The following is a 19,577-nucleotide window of genomic DNA, read 5'->3' on the forward strand; positions in this document are numbered from 1 at the left end:
AACATGAAAGGGTTTAGCGGGGAAAACATTCCCGTCAAACATACTTATGGCGAATTGCTTCCACTTGCGGTAAGCACGGTAGTACAGCAATGATGTACTGGTGGCCTTCGAGGACAGTACTGTCGTCTTCAGCCTGTCAGCTAACCCCTGCACGGGACCGTTAGGCAGAGCGTCCTGATCAAAGTCCCAAAAACCGGATTGGAAGATATCTAGAAGATACAAAAATAGGTGAGAAATACTGAGAAAAACCAATAGCAGAAATAATAGCAAACAGACAAGAGACGGGGAAAATGGCAGGAATAAACAAACATAAATGTAACGAATAAATAAAAGGAGCAGAAGAGAGGCCAAACGGAAGAACGCAAAATTGAAAATATCTGAACTTACCACTGCCAAAATCCCAAGCAAAAGCAAGGTATTGGCGGTGCTCCGGGAAAATTTCGATGTGATGATAACCCGATTTCGGGTCAAATTTAAATAAATAATAGCCCTTGTCAAAAATCTGAGTGGCTACGGACAAGTCTTAGCACTTGAACTTTCGTTTGTAAATAAAAGCGTTCACGTGTCTCAGATCTAAAATTAGTCTCTGTTTACCCGAACTGCGAGTAGAAACAGAGAGCGGATTAATAATGCCCAGCGCGCAAAAAATTTCCTCGACGAGGTTAAGCTTGAGTAGGTCATTAACAGCTTCAAACACAAAAGCACTGTTGTTACGTGCAGAGGCATTGTTAGTTTTGTAGAAAGGTGTGGGAAGATGAAAGAACGGAATCTTGTAGCCCTGGATAATGACATTCAGGATGAACTGAGAAACTTCTAATGAACGCCAAAAATCAATGCATTTTCGAAGTCTTCCACGGACTGAGGGCAGAGCAGGAGTATCAATATCAGCAGAACATAGGGGATCTTTAAACGAACTTAAAACTAGCGGGAAAACATTGGGAGAAGATGGGTCAGAACTGGAATCAGGCTGACAATCACTCAAAGCTTCCAAAATAAAATCATTACGATCAAAACAAGACAGGACTACACCTGATAAATCCTGCTCATCTAGTCACTTTGAAGTTGAAGAGATGGACTGTGTTGTCATCGCGGGGCAGCAGGCACGCCAATGGCCGGCCTATCCACAAGCGAAGCATGTGCCAATGTTAGGACGACGAGACGGGAAACCGGAATTGGTCGCGGCTGGCTGGAAGGACAGAGGTTGTGATTGGGAACTTGAAGACGAAACCGACCTGCTGAGCGGAGAAGATGTTTTAGTCGCAGCCATTGCTGAAGACTTCTTCTTCTTTCGAGAAAACGTGGCTGCACGGGCACGTCTCTCAGCACTGTGGATGCGTTTTTCGTCCTCTGAATCATCTCCTAGATCGTGTTGTTTGTATTCTTCGACCGTACTCCAACCGTATTCACACTTGTCGGCGAGAAGAATATGGTTCTGCCGTTCGACGAGCAATTTCTCACCTTCTTCGAGGTCAGACTTGACTTTCTCAAGGTTGGACTTCTCAGCGGCAGACTTGGCGCTGTCGAAGGTTTCCGCAAGCTTGAGATTGAACTTGAACTGGTCCTCGTTGGCTTTTCTTTTAAACTTATGCGGCTCTTGAAATTTCAGTTTCTTGATCTCTTTCATTTGCTGTTCTGTCGAAGTCTCGTTGGCACGCTTAATCTGACCTGCAGTGTCCTTGAGCAGCTCCTTAAAGGAGGCCATTAACTGATTGTTGTTGGCTCTAATTAGGTCGGACACTTCGTCTTTGGTAACCGACATTACGGCAAAAAGAAAAAATTAAACGAAACGAAACGAAAGAACGCGGTTGGTTCTGAAGCCTAGATGACAGCCACGTGTTATACTCGCTCTTATATACCCCTGAAACCCTACCCATGATACCCCGGCCTGTAACCCAGGCCCTTGTTGTATCTCGTGCCGACAAAATAGTTATTTCAGCCTTGTTCGCTTGCTCACCCGTCAGAAATAACATGTTAAGACCCTTGGTGTATGGCTCTCGACAAACCCAGCAACAACACTGTCCCAAAATTACAATGAAAAACTCGAAAGAGTAAAAGCGATACTGGGCCGTTGGAAGTTCCGTCGACTTAGCCTTTTAGGAAAAGTTGCTGTGTTGAAAAGTCTGCTAGCGTCGCAGCTAGTATATATTCTTTCTCCTCTAGAATCAAATTATAAGATTTTAAAAGAAATAAACTCAATCGATAAGGGAGATGAAATAAAAAGAAATGTTGTGATAAATGATCACTTAGAAGGAGGAGTCAAAACGATTGACATTTTCTCCTTCAATAAATTCTTAAAAGCCACCTGGATTAAAAAATACTTAGATGTTAACAATAAGGGCAGTTGGAAAACATTCTCTGATCTGGAATTTCATCAATTTGGTGGAGACTTCATATTATAAGGTAATCTTCATAAAAGTGACATCTTAAGTATGTCTAATTATATATCTTGTCCCTTTGTTAAAGAAATCTTAGAAATTTGGAGCGACCTTTTTTTACGAAAAGATAACAAGTGAAGAGGCTTTTTCAACGTTACCCTTGTGGCATAATTCTTTGATACTTATTGGAAATAAACCTGTTTTCTATATAAAGATTGGTATTTAAAAGGAATACCAAAGGGCAAACATTTATACAGTAATTCTGCCGACCTTCTTAGTTGGACTTACTTTCAAAATAAATATAACTTAAAAGTTCAGCTCTTCGCTTACTTTGGAATAGTCTCTGCTATCAATGGCCTGCGCTCGCAGACGTATTTCCGGTTGTAAGCAACAACCGGAAATACGTCTGCAAGCGCAGGCTATGCTATCAATCGCCTAAGTAAAAATAAGGATCTGCCAAAACATGATTAGCATATGGCAAGCTTATTTTATCTAAAAGCGAACAACCCCCCCTTTTTCAGCATAAATGCTCCAATGAAATTTATCTGCCACTAGACGAAAAGATTGACTGGAGGGCAGTGTATCGGCTAACTTTTCAGTGTACAAAAAGTTCAAAACTGATAACCTTAAATTATAAGTTTTTACATCGCCGTCTGGCGACTAATACGTTTTTAAAAAAGATAAGGGTTCTTGAAGATGATAAATGTACTTTCTGCGCGCCACTCCGAAGCAGAAAGCTTGTTACACTTCTTTTGGAAATATGAGATAACCCAGGATTTTTGAATTAGTGTTTTTTCGTGGCTTAAGTCCTGTCAAATAATTAACATTTTTTTCTCAAGTACATTCTGCTCTAGGTCTAAGGCCAGATCAGGAGACGCTGTATGGAAGTTACACGCTCCAGATGGGGTCCTGGCCAGATAGATAAAAAAACAACCTGCAAATAAATTTTTGCCTTTTGCTCGCCAAGCATTACATCTGGCTGTGCAAACATAAAACGAACAGTCCAAAATTAGTCGATTTCCTCTGTTACTTCAAGCATATCTACATAATCGAAAAAACGCAAGCAACCGTCTTAAAGAAATGGGAACCATTTGTACCTTTTTTCCTGACACCTTTTGTTTTCTCCTCTTTCTTGTGCTGCTAATTAAAATACTTATCCTAACCTCCAAATTTACGAAGATTTGCGGTTTGGGTGAACCTAGTTTCATCTTCCTTCCTCTTTCCTGACCATTAGCACTTCTGAGGTCCTAGTACTATGTGTAAGCGGTGCTTAGTGTTTTGTGTATTGTGTATTGTAAGTAGTGTAAATACCGTAGATCGATCGATACGAACTTCAAATCGATCTCCTACGGTTATCAAGTAGGCTTATACAAGTAAATTCGATCATGAAAGTTGATTATTTTGTGGAACAATCTGAATTGGACGAACTGACCATCAATAAGCGCCAGAAGTGTTGAGACACTTTTTCCTGTTAAGGAATCTTGGACACCCCCTACCCCCTAAATCTTTTCATTTAACCCCCTTCCCCCTTAACAATGTTGTTTTGTTTGGGGGGGGGAGTACAAATGGAAAATGTAACGTTCAAGTGATTTTTGCTTAATTGTAGTCTTCCCAGTTCAGTATCTCAACTACTTTTGTCGTTTATTGATGGAACGAAGTGACCGCAATTCATCCGAGTGTGTCAAAATATTATTACTACTTATTGCCTTGTTTATGTCCATTGCAAAATTCAAGCATTATTGCAATTTTTGAAAAGTCATCAGGGAATTGTTTTGGCTTAATGTTGTTGAGGATTTTGCTTTGCTAATGTATGCAACCACGAAAGCTCTCTTTGCTATTTTTGTTCACCTTAAAGCAAACACAAAAATCGTTAAAAAGTTTGGCCTTTTTTTCCCATACCGGATCCGGAATAATTAACGTCCATAAAACAAAAGAACAAAGCGGATTGTCGTTGTTTTAATAAACAAAGCTTAATCAGAATAACAATGGTTCCTTTGTCTTCCGCCTTTTTGGTCCGGTATATGAAAGTCTACGCAAGCGGTTCAGAGAGTAGTAACACGGGAATTTTTTGCCTTGACTGGAAAATTGCTCAAGAAAAAAAAGCACCTGTAGAAGGGTCTATACAAGTTATTGGACTGACATTATCAACAGAAGATATTAATACTCAAGGTAGTTTTCGCTCTTCTTTATTATTATTAAGAAAAAGTCGTTTCAGTCGACCTTTTACGTATCTGTATAATAACTTCACTGTAAATAAACTTCAAAGGCCCATTTTTGTTCCCGGCGAATTGATCCGAATTGAAAGCAAGTTTTCAGAAATCGTCTTCTAAAGCAAAGTTCGTGGGTCAAGCCGACGCGAATCACGGACTAGCTTGCACGCAGGTCAAGTGCTCCCTCTCGAATGGCACGTGATCTACAGCTAACCCCACTCCTCAAGCTGTTGATCGCGCGCCATTCAAGGCGGAGAACCTGTGTGCAGGCTAACAAACGAGGTTCTACGCGTTTGTGCTGTTCAGATTCCCACAAAAGTGTTTTAAGAAAGAAAGCTGTCTTTTTCTTAATCAAATCGTGCCATTCACTTGAACAAAAAAAGCTTTTGTTTTAGTTTGTTGGGAAACAAGGAGTGGCGTCATTGATATCATCTCCGTAAGAACTATGAGGAGAGCCGTCAATTCTCGTAGCAATGAGATTCCGGCACCGACGAGAATACAAAGAAAATGGTAAATATTTAACAGAAATTAAACGTAGCTTGCGAGAAGGCTTTCTGTTCGCGGAGCGAGCGAGAAAGATGAGGGACACGAAGAGAGAGCCATCCTGTTCGCAGGGTAAGTTATTAAACGAAGGAAAGGATATATTTATCAATGATGACGCGGGGATTAAGAAGAAGAGCGATGCCAACATAAATACATCACTTATTCCGTTTACCGGGATTAACATTGACATCCGCCTTCGATTCCTTTCGCGAGAAAAGCAAGAAGCAAGAAGAAGCTGCTATTTTTGCCCGTATTTGACCATATCTGGGCATGACAATGTGCCGTGAGACCAAAGCTATTATAGGCCGCTACGATTTAATAAACTTTGTTACGTTCTATCGTGGTTCATATAGATGGAGTGGTTATGAAACCCCGAAAACTTCAAAAGAAAAAACAGTACTGTCCCACTTCCTGTTAACTTGACCTTGACCATGCACAATCTTTTGTCCTCGGTTCATAACTGAGTTTTGGATAAATTAATCGAAACTTTTGATTGGCTGTCTTGTTGGAAAAGGGTGTAGCTTTTGCATGGTCAGGCCAAAACAGCGGACAAAAACCAAAGACAAAGAAAATGTCGAGTTTCATAACCATCTCCATATATTAAGTATATGGTTTTATTAATTTAACTATAAAATAATTGCGATAAAATATATTTAAAATCGTAAATGGCAAAAAAGACTAAAAACTTTGTATAAAAACGAAGACGTTACGACGTTGTTAAGTCAATCTTCAAATGAAAATTACAATATATAAATACTAAAAGAACAATAGCTGATAAGAAGGTATAGCAAAAGAAAGGAACAATGAAAATGAAACAAGACGTTGGGCACGTACGGAGTCCGTATGGATATTTAAATTAAGCTTGAGACTCTTAATAACGAGTATTTCATAGACTAAGCAATCAAATTTGCCCTGGCACTTTCATAAGACTTGAAATTGGTTTTCTTCGAATTCCAAAAGAAAACCAGTTTCCCCGAGTTTTTCGGTTGAGCATTTTATGGTTTGATAATAACTCTGGACAAGACAATTGCAATTTTTCGTAATTAGGTTATTTTTGTTGTTGCAACAATTACATCAAAGTTAACACACAGGACCTGGCAAAGCAAACAGTTTGACAGCTCAAAATCTGAGAATTGCACGACTGAGTACATGTCCTGACCTTATCAGTGCATTTCATTTCACAACCTCCGCCGTGGCAAATTTGTGTGCAGATTGCAGCATTGCATTCCATATTGCAATTGGCTCCCTCGCAATATTGCAAGCAATGATTGGAGGTGCAAACCATTGAATTGCAGGCTCCTTTATGGCATGTCTGCGTGCATTTGTTAGATGTTATGCAGTTCATCGTACGGCAATCTCCCTGTCTGCAGATTTGATGAGTGCCATGATAGAAAAAGCCAAAGTGAGCCCAGCCGAGAAAAGCGCAACTTCGCTTTGATGGACAATCTTGATTGCATTTGCGCGTTGACGTGGAACATCGAACGGTTCTCAAGATTCCTTCAAGTCGTCGAGCACTGTCGGAAATGACGCAATGACCTTGATCGCAGTAATGTTTGCATCGTTTTGCATTACAGCCGAGGATACAGTCCCCAGAAGGGCACCACTGCGAACATCCTTTCACTGTTGACAAGCAATTCATGCTGCAATTTCCTCCTCTGCACATTTGCAGGCATTCATCCGCCTCACATTCCATGTCGCATCTTCCAGCCACGCATTCTTGAATGCAAAATTTTGAGTTACAAAAAAACTTCTTGCATGAGCCACCAATGCACACTTGAGTGCATTTTAGAGGTGCTCTGCATTCAAATTTGCAATTTCCCCCAGGGCAAAGTTGAAGCAAGGAACCATGCGACACATATCTGTTACGCTTAATGTCACAGTTTCCCTCGGGACAACTTTGAACGCACGTGTGCTCATCGCTTTCGTTGTTACAGTTCAAGAATCTAGGCCCAAGTTGTGTTGCTTCCAGATGCTTGTCAGCTGCTATCGTGTATATGCAATGCCCTCCCTTGCAAGAACGCTTGCATGTCTTAGCGTTGCAAATCATGGTACACTTTCCACCCTCACAACTCTGTTGACACAGCTTAATTCCTGGAGGACAATGCATGATGCATTTTCCCATCTTGCACCTTTGAGTGCATGTCTCAGTGCCTCCCGAGCAAGCCATGGTACAGCCACCGGAATTGCAATTCTGCTCGCACTGCTTCCCGACACAATCCATTGCCTGACAGTTTCCCCTAATGCAAGTCTGATTGCAATATTCAGAATCGCAAAGCATCTTCTTACAGAGGCCAGCGAAGCATTGCTGTACACACGAGAATAGCGCATTACAATGCAACCTACAGCTAGCACTGTTGCAAGTTTGTTGACAAACGTGATATCGCAGGTTGTGGACGCATATGACATCGTGGACACCAGTTGCTCGGTATTGGTGACAAGCATTTTTGTAGATCAAGTTGCACTGAGTTGGTGAGAACGGTCCAAGCTCACCGTGACGGTCAGCAAGAATCAGGGCCACGAGAAGACAAGCCGTTAATACAGGGAAATACATAACGTTCTGAAAATAAGTAAATGTACCCGGTCAGTGAACTCCTACAGGACAGTAAGGGATAGTATTACAAGTTTGTTGTTAGCCTGATGGGAGTTCATTATTGCCTTAGTTCGTTCCAAATCATAGGTTATCACTCTGTCAATTAACATATAGTTTTCAGAGTAAATGGTCATTGCTAAAAAAAAAGTACTCAGCTTTATCCTCAAGAACCTGTGTACCTTGACCGACGATTACAATTGGTTGATGGATCCTAGCAAAGTAACACTCGAGGGACAAGTGTGAATCGTTCCCAACGTCCATGAATCTGTGCCAAAATTCATATCAGAGCGTGGGATGTATTTATATCGCTATCTTCCGGAAAAATAACAGATTTATTTTCCAATATTGTGTTTCACCCGTTATCTCCCGCGGCTTCGGTGTTTTTTATTTTTCTTATCCAGACATGTGCGAGCTCATCTCTTTCCCATTTTTGTTTTTGCTTTTTTTTTTCTGCTTCTTTTGTTTTGCTTTCATCCATTTTAAGGCTTGGTGACCTTGCTTGCATAACCGATCCGAGCATAGGTATTGACATTCGAAATGTTAGAAATTCGAGATTGGAAAATTTTCTCTTTTTGAATCCTTTTGATTTAAGCGCGATTGAGGAGATTAAGAATAATTAATTTTTAAGAAATCTTAATTGCAAGTCGTAAATGACATCGTCCGTAACTTGACCGCTTGATGGCTTGAGAGATACACCATCTGAGGCCCAATAAAGGTCTCATTTTTTTTTCAAGAAAACTCATCTGATGAGAAAATGATGCACTGTCAAGTCCATGAATGAGATTTGTAATGCATCATACTGTTCTTCTTGGAGATGGCTGGAGGGAACTTAGTGTGCACGGCTTGTCAATAACGGGTGGGTCTGCACGTTCCCTTTTATTTCATGCAGCTTATCTCTTGATGGGGTCTTCCTGAATTATATGTTATGACAGCTATTTGCTAGATTGATGTCAACCCCTGTCAAGTATTTGTTAATTGATCAGTTGGTAACACACGTAGCAAAGGGACAAAGCTAACGGACGAACAAAGATGCATGTAAGATACACTCTAGGTGACGGAGAGTTGTCGCGAAATTGTCAATTGATTTTGCGATAAGGTTTTTTGTCAATTTCGATGGCTGATCGTAATTTCAGTTCCCTATTATGGAATATCTTTAGAGAGATAAACTTTATCTTTATGTTTCCGTGGGATAATTATTTAACGTGCTTTTTCTCGAGTATCTCGGTTTAATTATGACACTCCATAAATAACTACTTTTATCTTGAGGCAGACTTGTAGTGATGACTTACGAGTATTTAGCAGTCACGAAACCATATAACTCAAGGAGGACAGTAGGCCATTTCCGAGTTCACGTCTACCCCCTCTTCAAAGCGAGTTTCTAACTGCGAAGTTTTCCTCATGAAATTTCATTCGTATGTAAAGTAGCATGAACTCGGAAATGGGTTATTAAAATCGTTAAAATCCGTTAAAATACATCGGCTACTTAAAAAAATTTAAATATTTTTTTTATTGGTGGAAGTGGCCGACAATAACGGGAAGTAAAAGGGAGTTCAATAAGAAACGACGACGCATACAGAAACAAAATGTTACTTCACGCTTTCATAAAAATTTTGCGTTTATTCCATTTTGTTCAAGTTGCACTTACAATATGGGCGAAATATTCTGTAACTTGGTGCAAGCGGTCCAGATAAAGATAGAGAATGAACGATTCACTTTTGTATCAGTCACGTTGTCGTCAAAACTTGGTGTGATTTCACGGCATTGTTATGCAAAGGACCGCAAAAATACAAAACCATGTGCAGCAGGATTACTTCGTCATTTCTTCTTAAAATCCCTAATTTAAAGCAGGTGTCTGCAATGTTGAAGGGCGCAAATGAGGGCACAAACCCTCATTTTGCATCTTACTCGTGGTCAAGGTATAGCTGGTATTTGCAGTATGTTGAATACTAAAACGGGTGGATCATTTGTATCGATCCACATTTCTAGTTCCTAACTCACTACTTATTTTCCAGTTTTAATTGCGCCCCCTTCTCAAGAGTGTGTCATTTTCCGGAAGAATAGTCAAAAACTAAACGGAGCTTTTGTGGTAGACTAGAATGCGATACTCAAAATTGATTGCATGCACGCATACAAAGAGTTTCGGACCGTGATTGGATAAATTGAACGGGACAAAGAGTTAAAAACGAGGATTAGGGACGAGGGATGTGAAAGAAGCACTGCAAGCAGTTTAGGTCGGGCCTTTCGTGAAATGATTTAGTATTTCATTTGTGTTTATGTAATAAATATAAACATTCGCTGCGCTCACTTTTCAACACTCGAAGAGAAATTTAACCGCATTAACTTTTGTTAAAAACTCTCTCACTTTCGCAGCTTGTCTTTCGTTCAACTTAATTTGTCCTAAATTCAGGTCCCTGCAGACTAGTTGCCGCCCTTGCGGTGAGGACTGTATGAGGTTCGGGTAGGTTTTGCGTAGGTGAACGCAAAACAATTTCAGAGTGGAATAGACTTACCTGAGTACAATCTGTAAGAGTCAGACACTGTCTTCAAACAAGTCTGGGTGAAAAAGCATCTTCTGCATGCGTGCTTTAACAAGGCGTCTTCACTGGCATTCACCCCTTGCTAGGCTAAAGCAATTTTTAAGTGTTCTAGAAGTTTCACTCTCTAGGTTTGTTAACAAAGAGACAAACAACATAATACTGTTTACAAAAACAACAACGTTAATGGTTCTATAAAATAAAAAGATGGGATATATTTGTTTTCCAATTATTGTTTTTGTTGTTGAAATGTCCTATCTACTGGAACAAAAGAATCCTCTGTTTCGGAAGCCAATGAGGATCTCACATTTGCAACAAATGACGTCATCTGTATCTTTCCAACAACTGACCGGTGTTCTCGGTGACAGTAATAAGCTATGAAAAAATATTTAAGTTGTTATCATTTGATCATGGCCAAATTTGAGAAGCCTCATTCTCCAAGGGACCGTATGAGATTACTGTTTTTTGCAGATCTAACACAAACGTTAACTTTCCTCAAGGATTCGCACAAGCACAAGGCAATAGGGATATAAACTCAAGTCCTATGAACAGACTTTCTTCTGCGTACAGCCCACAGCTGCTAAATCGCTTTTTAATTTTGCGCTGCTTTAGAATTTGTTGATTCCGGCTTCAACTTCTTTTGGAGCACTTTCGCTTTTGATCTGTCAAAAACTGAGCAATACCACAAACGTAGATTTCGGAAAGATTTTCCTTCCCTGTTTTCTCAGTGGTCATACTGAGTCCATTCCGTGTGAAAATAAAAGGTGTTTGTTCCTTCAAAGAATGAAAGAGCTATCCCGACCATCGTTAAAAGAGCGGCCCCTTTGAACTAAGGTAGCTAATTAATATACATTTGTGAAGTTGACATTTATAGAGGAAGCATGACTGTATCCGAAGTTGAGTTCCCTAGGGCTGGAGAGACAGTGTCAAAAATTGCATCATTTGGAAAATCAATAATAACCGATTCACTCCGTGACTTGAAACACGCCATTTTGATTGTGTGTCACAATTTTGTTTTAGGGTATTCTGGTCAAGTTTATCATGATAAAGTTTGAGTCGGTCGGTTGGAATAAAAAACAAACAAATTAAACGAATAAAAAGAAAACCAGCAGCAATCCTTTGTGTGAGGCTTTTATTTTTGGAGACAGATGTGAGTATCCAAAATCGTTATGTTAATGTGTCGATCAGGAATCATGGTGCCGCTGCCGGAAACAAACCTGTAAGTTTCAAGCTGCAGAAATAGTCGAGTGGCACGGGCAGAAGACAGTAAAAACCGAGAGCAAAAGGGACGACCAACTCGACTCTGTTCTTTTGCCCTTACGAAGTTCGAAAATATCTTTTTTTTAAGACACCATTTCCCTTAGATTGCCGCATTAATCAAGGAGTAAGTCATATATATTGAAATATAGAGCATCTATGGGCATAGCACGATACTTAAAAACTGTCTCTAACACGTTGTCCTGTTCTCAAATGGGATTTAAAATCGCTCGCCAAAGTAAACATCCACACACATATCTTGTTTGTATTGCATCAAGGTGTTGCTTCCATTAGATTTTAAGCAGTTTCATGCAATAACTGATTTCAAGTTTCGTGATTTCCTTAATTGAAAGAAATGATGCAAATGTATTCAATGAATTTAATTCGACGTATTCGTTGCTTGATGGTGACTGATCATATATATGGAAGCCTTCACTCCCAACTGATCGAAATTTGCTTCTTCTTTAGCATATGCTTAACTTTCTTTCTTTGAGTAATATTTGTGTTACATTTCGCTCTTCCTCCTGCAAACGTCCCTTGTTCCACAAGAGTCATTTCATAGTGACTTTGGAGTGATTGGTTAGGAGACGCCAACGCTTATTTCCCTTTCGTAAACGGTCGTTACCATTTGAAACAGTCGTTGCCATTTCTCAGAACGGTCGTTGCCATTTGAAACGGTCGATGCCATTTTTTAGCTCTGAATTACATTCATTAGGTCTAAGAACTCAAAAGGTTGCGGTTATACTTGGAGTTGTGTCTCGCTGGTCATATGAGTTAGGGTTCGGGTTATGGTTCTGTTTAGGGTGAGGGCTAAGAGCCCGAGTTCGAGTCTTGAAATTTTCGGACTCTTTTTCCCCTCCAGTTTTTCTTTTATAAATGTTTTTTTTTCCTTTTTTGTCTTAATTTTTGTAAATATTTTTCTAAGTTTGTTTCTTTTAATTTTCTTTGAAGTGAAGTGTGTAATCGACCGTTATAAATGGCATCAACCGTTTCAAATGGCAACGACCGTTCTGAGAAATAGCAACGACCGTTTCAAATGGCAAGGACCGTTTACGAAAGGGAAATTTGCGACGCCAACCCTTGTCAGGTTTCAGAAGAAATGGTGTCTTCCTCCATACGGTTGAGCCGATAGTCGTGCAGACAAGCTCCCGCGATGGTCATTTGTCAAAGGGACAAAATCCAGTCTGTTCGCTGAACTCACGACGAAAGGACACCATGTACATAGCCTGCATGACAGGCGCTTTATGAGCCAATCGGGGCGAACCCGATATTTCGCGCGGAGCCGACACGAGCGCTTGGCTCATAAAGCGCCTGTCATGCAGGCTACCATGTACACCACTACTCGAACCCATTCCCCTTTATTGCTCGGTTAGTGACCACTTTTCCCTTCTTTCCGGGCAGAAGCGAACAAAAAAGGGAATTTTCAATCAAAAAGTGCTAAAAACAACACGATGTATTTAAGATGATTTCGGAAGTTAAATAAAGTGGAAAAGTGAGTTAAGGTGACAGGCACTTCATTTCTTAATTATTTTCAGTTGTCAGGACAGTACAGACAAAGTTTTGAACAACGAAACACAATGTACTGCGAGGCGGGAAAAACACGCACACAACCGAGACTGTGACGTCAGAATAATTAACAGTACTTGTGTGTAACCGTTATAAACTAGTGACAATGTGAATTCCAACAAGCTTAAAGGGAGAGTTTCACGTCTCTGTGCATGGGCAACAGTTTGTTTAATTCCATTGTTATTGAAACAATCGAAAGCACTGATGCAGAAAACGGAAACAATGCCATAGAAGTGGAATTATTAGTTGGAATTACTTTTGCAATCATTTCCTTTGGGTTATGTACCTACTGCATGCGAACAGATAACTCGTGCGTAGAATAAAATGTTCGACAGCACAATAGATTCGATGGTCAAAACTAAATTTGGTATTTTCTGTGTAAACCCGTAGTATCTTCCACCAAATTTGGGCCCCAGTCATTCGGTGTATTTGCTTTTAATACTCTTTGTGATTAATGAACATCATCTGGTTCAGTAAAAAATCGTAAAATTTAAAACTACTAAGGCCAAAGCTTGAATATGCGCAAAACCGTGAAACTGTCCCTTTAAGCTGCTGGACGTCTGTGGATCAGACTTGGGATGGAGTATTTGGTACAGGTAGAAGCTAATTCATAAACACCTATGATGCTAAGAGCCTTCTTTCGGATGCTCCCAAGGAAGCTGCCTGTGTGTGGAGGGTGAGGTGATCTCCACCTGATGATCCTCGGGGTCCCTGAGCTGATTGGATTAAGAACTGCAGGGTAGCTTGGCGACTAATTGACAAATTTACCTCCAATCAGAGCAGGAGATCATCATTAGGAGCTAACAACCAGCTTTGATTACTCGTTTTCCACACCTGGGGCCCGTTTCTCGAAAGTCCCGAAACTTTCGGGCCCGAAAAGCCATTTGTGAAAACTGCCAACCGTTTGTTTTGGAAAGCCGATCTTTTGACATGTTTTCAAGGTGACAAAAAGCAAAATTACTGAAATTCTATCCGTTCTTGAGATACAAAGGAAACTGTGACAACCGAAATGGCCTGCAAAGTTTCAGGACCGTTCAAGGAACGGGCCACTTCGCCATCAGGACCCAGTTGTTCGAAGGATGGATAGTGCTATCCACTGGATAAATCACTATCGTGACACTTGTCAGATAAACGTCTAGGAATCCAACGATAATCAACGACTTCAGACACAATAGCAGTTACTCCGTTTGTCGTCAAGATCCGTGTAGACATTGACCGGTTATGAAACAGACGGGGATGCTCGTCGTCTCGCTTAGGGGTGTAAATTTTGGATTTGGGTCTCGCTTAGGGTCATCCGGGCAAAGCGCCAATATTGTAAGCCGCCAAGGTCTCGTTTAGGGTTCCGCGAAGAAACACAGAATTACGCGAAGAGAAACAGAAGTCAAATTTTCTTTTTAACTTGTTTTCAGCGGTCAAGATTTCCTTAAGCCACGCCCAGATTGGTCTCCTTTAGGGGTGGCGAAAAGCTTGAGCCACGCCCAGATGGTCTCCTTTAGGGGTTAAATTCAAAATTTCCGACGAGCATCCCCGTCTGTTCCATATGGGAGCCCCCCCCCGGGGGGATTGACGTAACCTTAAAGGAATTTTTAATTTAAGTGTTCAGTCGTTCTAGCGCTGAAGCACTAACACAAATCAAGTCAAATGTTGAATAGCCTCTTGTTAAAGCTTACCGACAATCAATCACAATGTAACACAGTATGATAAAATTAGGACTTTGGTTAAAGTTCTCAGAGTCAGTGCGCCTGTGGTATGTGAGCGAATACGCAAGAATTAAACGGCTAATTAAGGACGCTTTGCCTGAACGGGGAAATTGACTCTACAAATTAACTCTCAAATTAATACACTTCGAGGATGACATATACTCCTCCTGAAGAATGCGATTGATTATCATGCAAGTATTCCTCCAAATTTGTTGCATTTCTTGGCAAACCGTCGCGTCTTGCCGGCCAGTTCTGACAAAAGGAAAGGGAAAGTGCCAAAAGACTCTTTCGCGTCTGTTGATCGAGTCCGATCACTTAGGCCCTAAAACTATCCCTAGTGAACGGGGCAAGGTTTTCAAAAATAAGGGGCAAGGAAAGGAAACTAGTTGAAGTCAAGCGGAATGTCCAGGTTCCACAAATGATAGGAACGTGTAAAAAGGTGAAAAACGAATCCATCTTATTGGGTAAAAATAACAAACAAACAGCGGTTATAAACATAACGAGACAACGCATGTTGTAAAACTTTTTATGAACTTGACGTTTACGTTTATAACCGCAGTTTGTGTGTTATTTTTACTCAAGTTGAAATGGCCGAAGAATAAGATCATCTTATTGGCTTTTTGAAAAGGATGCTTGCAAGATTCAAACAGTTCCACTAGTTTATTCACATAAAAAACAACATGAAAAACTTGCCAGAAAATGCATTAAAATTTCAAATTTAGCGGGCTGTACTGTTGCATACCACCCGCTAAATTAACTAATCACAGCGTGCGTACTATCTAATAGATAGTTGTATCCGGACGCCATGTTGGAGGAGTGAAACAAAGAAACAGCGGCCGTTTTGGAGGAGTCAAATATTCTTTTAGGAATTGAACTCCACCTTTATGCAAATTCTTCCTTTTGTTTTAGTATGCAAATATTGATGCTGGTCACATGAACGAAAACTCTATAAGCTTCAGTTTACAAAATTGTTGATGCTATCCCATCAGGCTTTCATATCTTAGATGTATACGACTCTTTTTAGCTAACGTTCTGATCCGGCCCTTTCTCCTTATGATCGACGAAAACCCGCAATCGTCATCCCGGCCGGGACTGACAGGTTGCTCACCCGATTTTTTCGGCCTAACATGCTGGCAACGGCCAATCTGAAACGCCTGTACTTAATCGAATATATAACGGGATTACAGCAACTATTTACAAATCCAACAAGCATTGCCAAAATGCCAAATGGACCATTGATCTTTTTCCCACTACCAATTTCAATAAAAAGCATAATACAAAACGGTGACCAGCATACAAGATAGGCCAATGTTACTACCAACAACGTTGCCACTCCCTTGTTGCAGCTCAGTTTATGGGCCATTTTACCATGCTTAGAGTTCGTATTGTTAAAATTCATGTTGAAATCTTTGTCTTTTGTTTGCTGAAGATCTTTTAACTCTTTTTGAATTCGCTGAACCTGTTTTCGGATAACTAGACCGATTTTGAAATAGATATATACCATTGAAATCAAAGCGATGCCGTACGTCCCTGAGACAACGGAGATCGCAAATGCAAAATTCAAACTGTTCTTAGACCAGTCCTCCGCCTTACAGGTTCCAATGTAACTAATAAAACACTCATATGAACTAACTCCAAATAACGGCAAACAGGCCCACACGGCCGAATAACTCCACAAGATCAAGCATAGTATAAGAGCTCTTGACTTTGTCATCTCCAGTGGATACCGAAGTGGCCTAGCTATTGCCATATAACGGTCAATAGATAACATCATGAGATGCATTATGGACGAAATACAGAATAGAAAGTTGCCAAATCCATTGAACTTGCCCCAAATGTTCCCGCACCTCCACGAGCCAGTGTTCACAGTGTCCAATGCACAAGGCATGACTAAAATAGCAACCAGAAGATCCGCAATGGATAGAGACACAAGGAAGTAGGAGTTGACAATATTTTTTAGGACGCTAGAATGACTTTGAACAGCGATGACTGCGATATTTCCAATGATGGTTAATACGAGAATTATGGTCATAACAACCATGGTGAAAATTTTCCAGCCCAGGGAAATATCTACAAGCTTAACGTCGTCCATGATCCGAGAAGTTCCTTGCGTCGACGAAGCGGTTTTGTTCATGACCTTGTATTTAAGAAGGAGAATCTGATGTGATAAAAGAAATTAGTGCAAATTAATTGACTGATATTCGTCTTAAGTAATTACGTCAGTAAGCATAGACCCCGGATTTCAATCGTGATTCCTTTCAGTTTAAATAACTACCCTTGCGGATTTCTGGGAAAATCTTACCGTACTTTCAATTGTATCGCATGTAACCGGAATAGTGAGATCTCACTTCTCCTGAACGCTTGAGATCTGTTTTTTAGATTAAGCGCGGATTTTCTGTCGCTTTGCGTTATGATTGGCTAAGGCGTTTGTTGAAATTGGACAATCAGCAATACTTCGGTTTTGAATATCGGCGCTCAATTAAACCCTCTCAAATTTTTTGAGGACTAAATTTCATAAACGTATTATGCGCCGATCCAATCGACTGGCCGTCCACATTTTGAATTAGCACCAGCATATCTTTCTCGGGCGAATTTTGTTTCCCAGAGTTGCGAAACAAAGCCGCGGTGTACGGAGTATTGATTTTTCTCTTCCCTCGTTCAGTTAGTACATATAGGAGCCGCGGTTTCACTCATCGACTCAGCGCATGTGGTAGCAATGCAGATAGTCCGTGACTTGAAAAAGACAATTTAAACCTTATTTTTTGGGCATACCGTTCAAACGCTTGTGATTTCACAGTTCATTTATTTTTTGATTTTTATTATTTCCAAATGGCACAATCTCTTTAAACACGAAGTTAATACAGGGTTACATAAAAGGTTCATGATATCAAATAACCACTGTAACATTTAAAATCTGCACATACCTCGTAAAGTTAATGGAAATAAAGGGGGCAAGGATTCCTCTGTGGAAAGTGAAATTGCGGTTTGAACTTTCTATACATTCTTCGGTAAATTTTTGTTGATGTGTATAATGGAGCACGAGGTGTTTGCCGACAAATGCAAAGCGGAAAATTAAAAAACACGATTACAAGCTTTTAAGCCTGGCTTTATCCCTCAGCTTTGGACAATGAAAGGCTAGTAATATTCTTCTGCCGGTAATAGAGTACGCAGTGTTTGCAGACAAATGCAAAGCGGAAAATTTAAAAACACCGGATTACACGCTTGTAAACCTGGCTTAATTCCTCAACTTTGTACAAAGAAGGCTAGTAATTAGCTCCATTTCTAGAACCTAACCACCCAAGCTTTGTATAGAGATTCCAAATATTACAGCAGTTGTTTGACATCACAACCTCATTCAATAAAAGTCGGTCGCTCTTTGAAACATCCAAATTACGAACGTTAATAATCAAAAAAGCTCTAATCAATTTTCTTGGCAATGTCGTGGAGAGTATGTATTAAACTTCTCGGCTCTGAAAACCGCCTGAGATTTTCCTTTTCATTTCAAAGAATATTCCTATCCTTATTGTTTTGCCAAATGATCCTGCTTTTGACGACAATTTCCTTGATAATATCCTTGATACCATTAGAAAAAAACTCTTGATCGTCAAAAGATTGGTTTGTATCGCATGACTTTTCAAATTTTCTGACAAAGGGATAAGAAGGTAAAAATTGTGATTTTCATTTTCAAGCGAAAAGGTTTTATTGTTTACAGCGGGTTCATTCAGTGTACCAGAACATTCTCGAATCAATAAACTGTTGATAAGAAAGAACCCGCAAGAAGTGAATGGACTTGCACATGAAATTAATTCTCTTTGGCAACATAGTTAGTCGAGTAACTATGTTGGCAAATAGTAAAATATATATCTGTGGTTCCATTACACTAATTTTCATACGGAGCTATTGTAGCGATGTATTGAGCTCAGTACATGGTACGGTAAATTTTATAGAAAAACTTTGGAAGGGCGTATTCAATGCTCTGGTGAGTGAAAGTGTTTTTTCTATTTTCCTTTCCGCGGCTTTCCGCTAACCTCTTTTCATGGAACTTACCGTATCAATAACGTGCCGGTCCATTGCGGCTAATTCCATAAAACTCATGCATTTGTTAAGACTATGATTATCTCTCAGGTAAATGGCAAATAGCTTTAGTTTCATTCGTATTTCTGATTATTTGAAGCAAAAGATCACCTTTGAAGTCATCCAATTAATACATATAAATTGAACGCGATACGCCTACTATTTTCATCTCACGTTGTTCTTTGTATCTGCCAATAAACAGCCATTTCCACTTTTGAATCTCGTCAATCAAGATTCAGTCCTTTACGAATAAGAAGATTTATTGCGGACATGTCAAGTCAAATCGCTGTCAGATATGATGCTTTATTTCCCGCCAGTTGTTTTAGTGAAAATTATGGCTATATGTTATACACAAATGAGAAAAATCAATTTAAGAAAAAAATCATTTATCACTCACCGTGTCCATAAGCGAGAGGGATGTCTGTTTTCTTGTGGAAAAGTCTTATGAAACACCCGGCGTTTCCCGAAATTATCACTGATCCAGTAATTTTCTCTTTGATACAAAAAAATCCCACAAGACTCCAAGCGTATCTCAGGCAGTAATTGCCATTGCAAAAGTCAAGCCTTATCGCAATTTTTAAAAAGTCACCAGTGCATTGTTTTGGCTTATTGTTGTTGAGGATTTTGCTTACGGTTAATGTATACAACCACGAAAGCTCTCTTTGCTACTTTTGTTCGCCTTAAAGCAAAAATAACTTGAAGCCTTAAAAAGTTCAGAGATTAGGGGT

At 40.0% G+C, this 19,577-nt stretch overlaps 3 protein-coding genes across 3 annotated transcripts; all 3 read right to left on the reverse strand.

Annotated features, from left to right (window-relative positions):
- Positions 1-614: 614 nt before the first annotated feature.
- LOC138026651 (uncharacterized) lies at positions 615-1,836 on the reverse strand. The gene has a single exon (XM_068874086.1). The coding sequence runs from the start codon at positions 1,757-1,759 to the stop codon at positions 1,118-1,120; it is 642 nt and encodes a 213-aa protein (XP_068730187.1). The 5' UTR covers positions 1,760-1,836; the 3' UTR covers positions 615-1,117.
- Positions 1,837-6,147: 4,311 nt separating this feature from the next.
- LOC138027624 (transcriptional repressor NF-X1 homolog) lies at positions 6,148-7,679 on the reverse strand. Its single transcript, XM_068875176.1, has one exon. The coding sequence runs from the start codon at positions 7,677-7,679 to the stop codon at positions 6,198-6,200; it is 1,482 nt and encodes a 493-aa protein (XP_068731277.1). The 3' UTR covers positions 6,148-6,197.
- A 7,941-nt stretch (positions 7,680-15,620) lies between these two features.
- LOC138027851 (beta-2 adrenergic receptor-like) lies at positions 15,621-19,253 on the reverse strand. The gene is made up of 2 exons (XM_068875471.1): positions 19,247-19,253; positions 15,621-16,933 (listed from the first exon to the last, which is right to left on the reverse strand). Exon 2 carries the CDS (start codon positions 16,907-16,909, stop codon positions 15,827-15,829), a length of 1,083 nt encoding a protein of 360 aa, XP_068731572.1. The 5' UTR covers positions 16,910-16,933; positions 19,247-19,253; the 3' UTR covers positions 15,621-15,826.
- Positions 19,254-19,577: the final 324 nt, after the last annotated feature.

The sequence above is a fragment of the Montipora capricornis genome, chromosome 12 (assembly GCF_036669925.1).
Source record: "Montipora capricornis isolate CH-2021 chromosome 12, ASM3666992v2, whole genome shotgun sequence".
NCBI classification, from domain to species: domain Eukaryota; kingdom Metazoa; phylum Cnidaria; class Anthozoa; order Scleractinia; family Acroporidae; genus Montipora; species Montipora capricornis.

What these genes read in the sequence shown, in the direction of transcription:
- LOC138026651 (XM_068874086.1), bottom strand. Translation starts at nt 1,759, where the DNA reads ATGTCGGTTACCAAAGACGAAGTGTCCGACCTAATTAGAGCCAACAAC.
- LOC138027624 (XM_068875176.1), bottom strand. Translation starts at nt 7,679, where the DNA reads ATGTATTTCCCTGTATTAACGGCTTGTCTTCTCGTGGCCCTGATTCTT.
- LOC138027851 (XM_068875471.1), bottom strand. Translation starts at nt 16,909, where the DNA reads ATGAACAAAACCGCTTCGTCGACGCAAGGAACTTCTCGGATCATGGAC.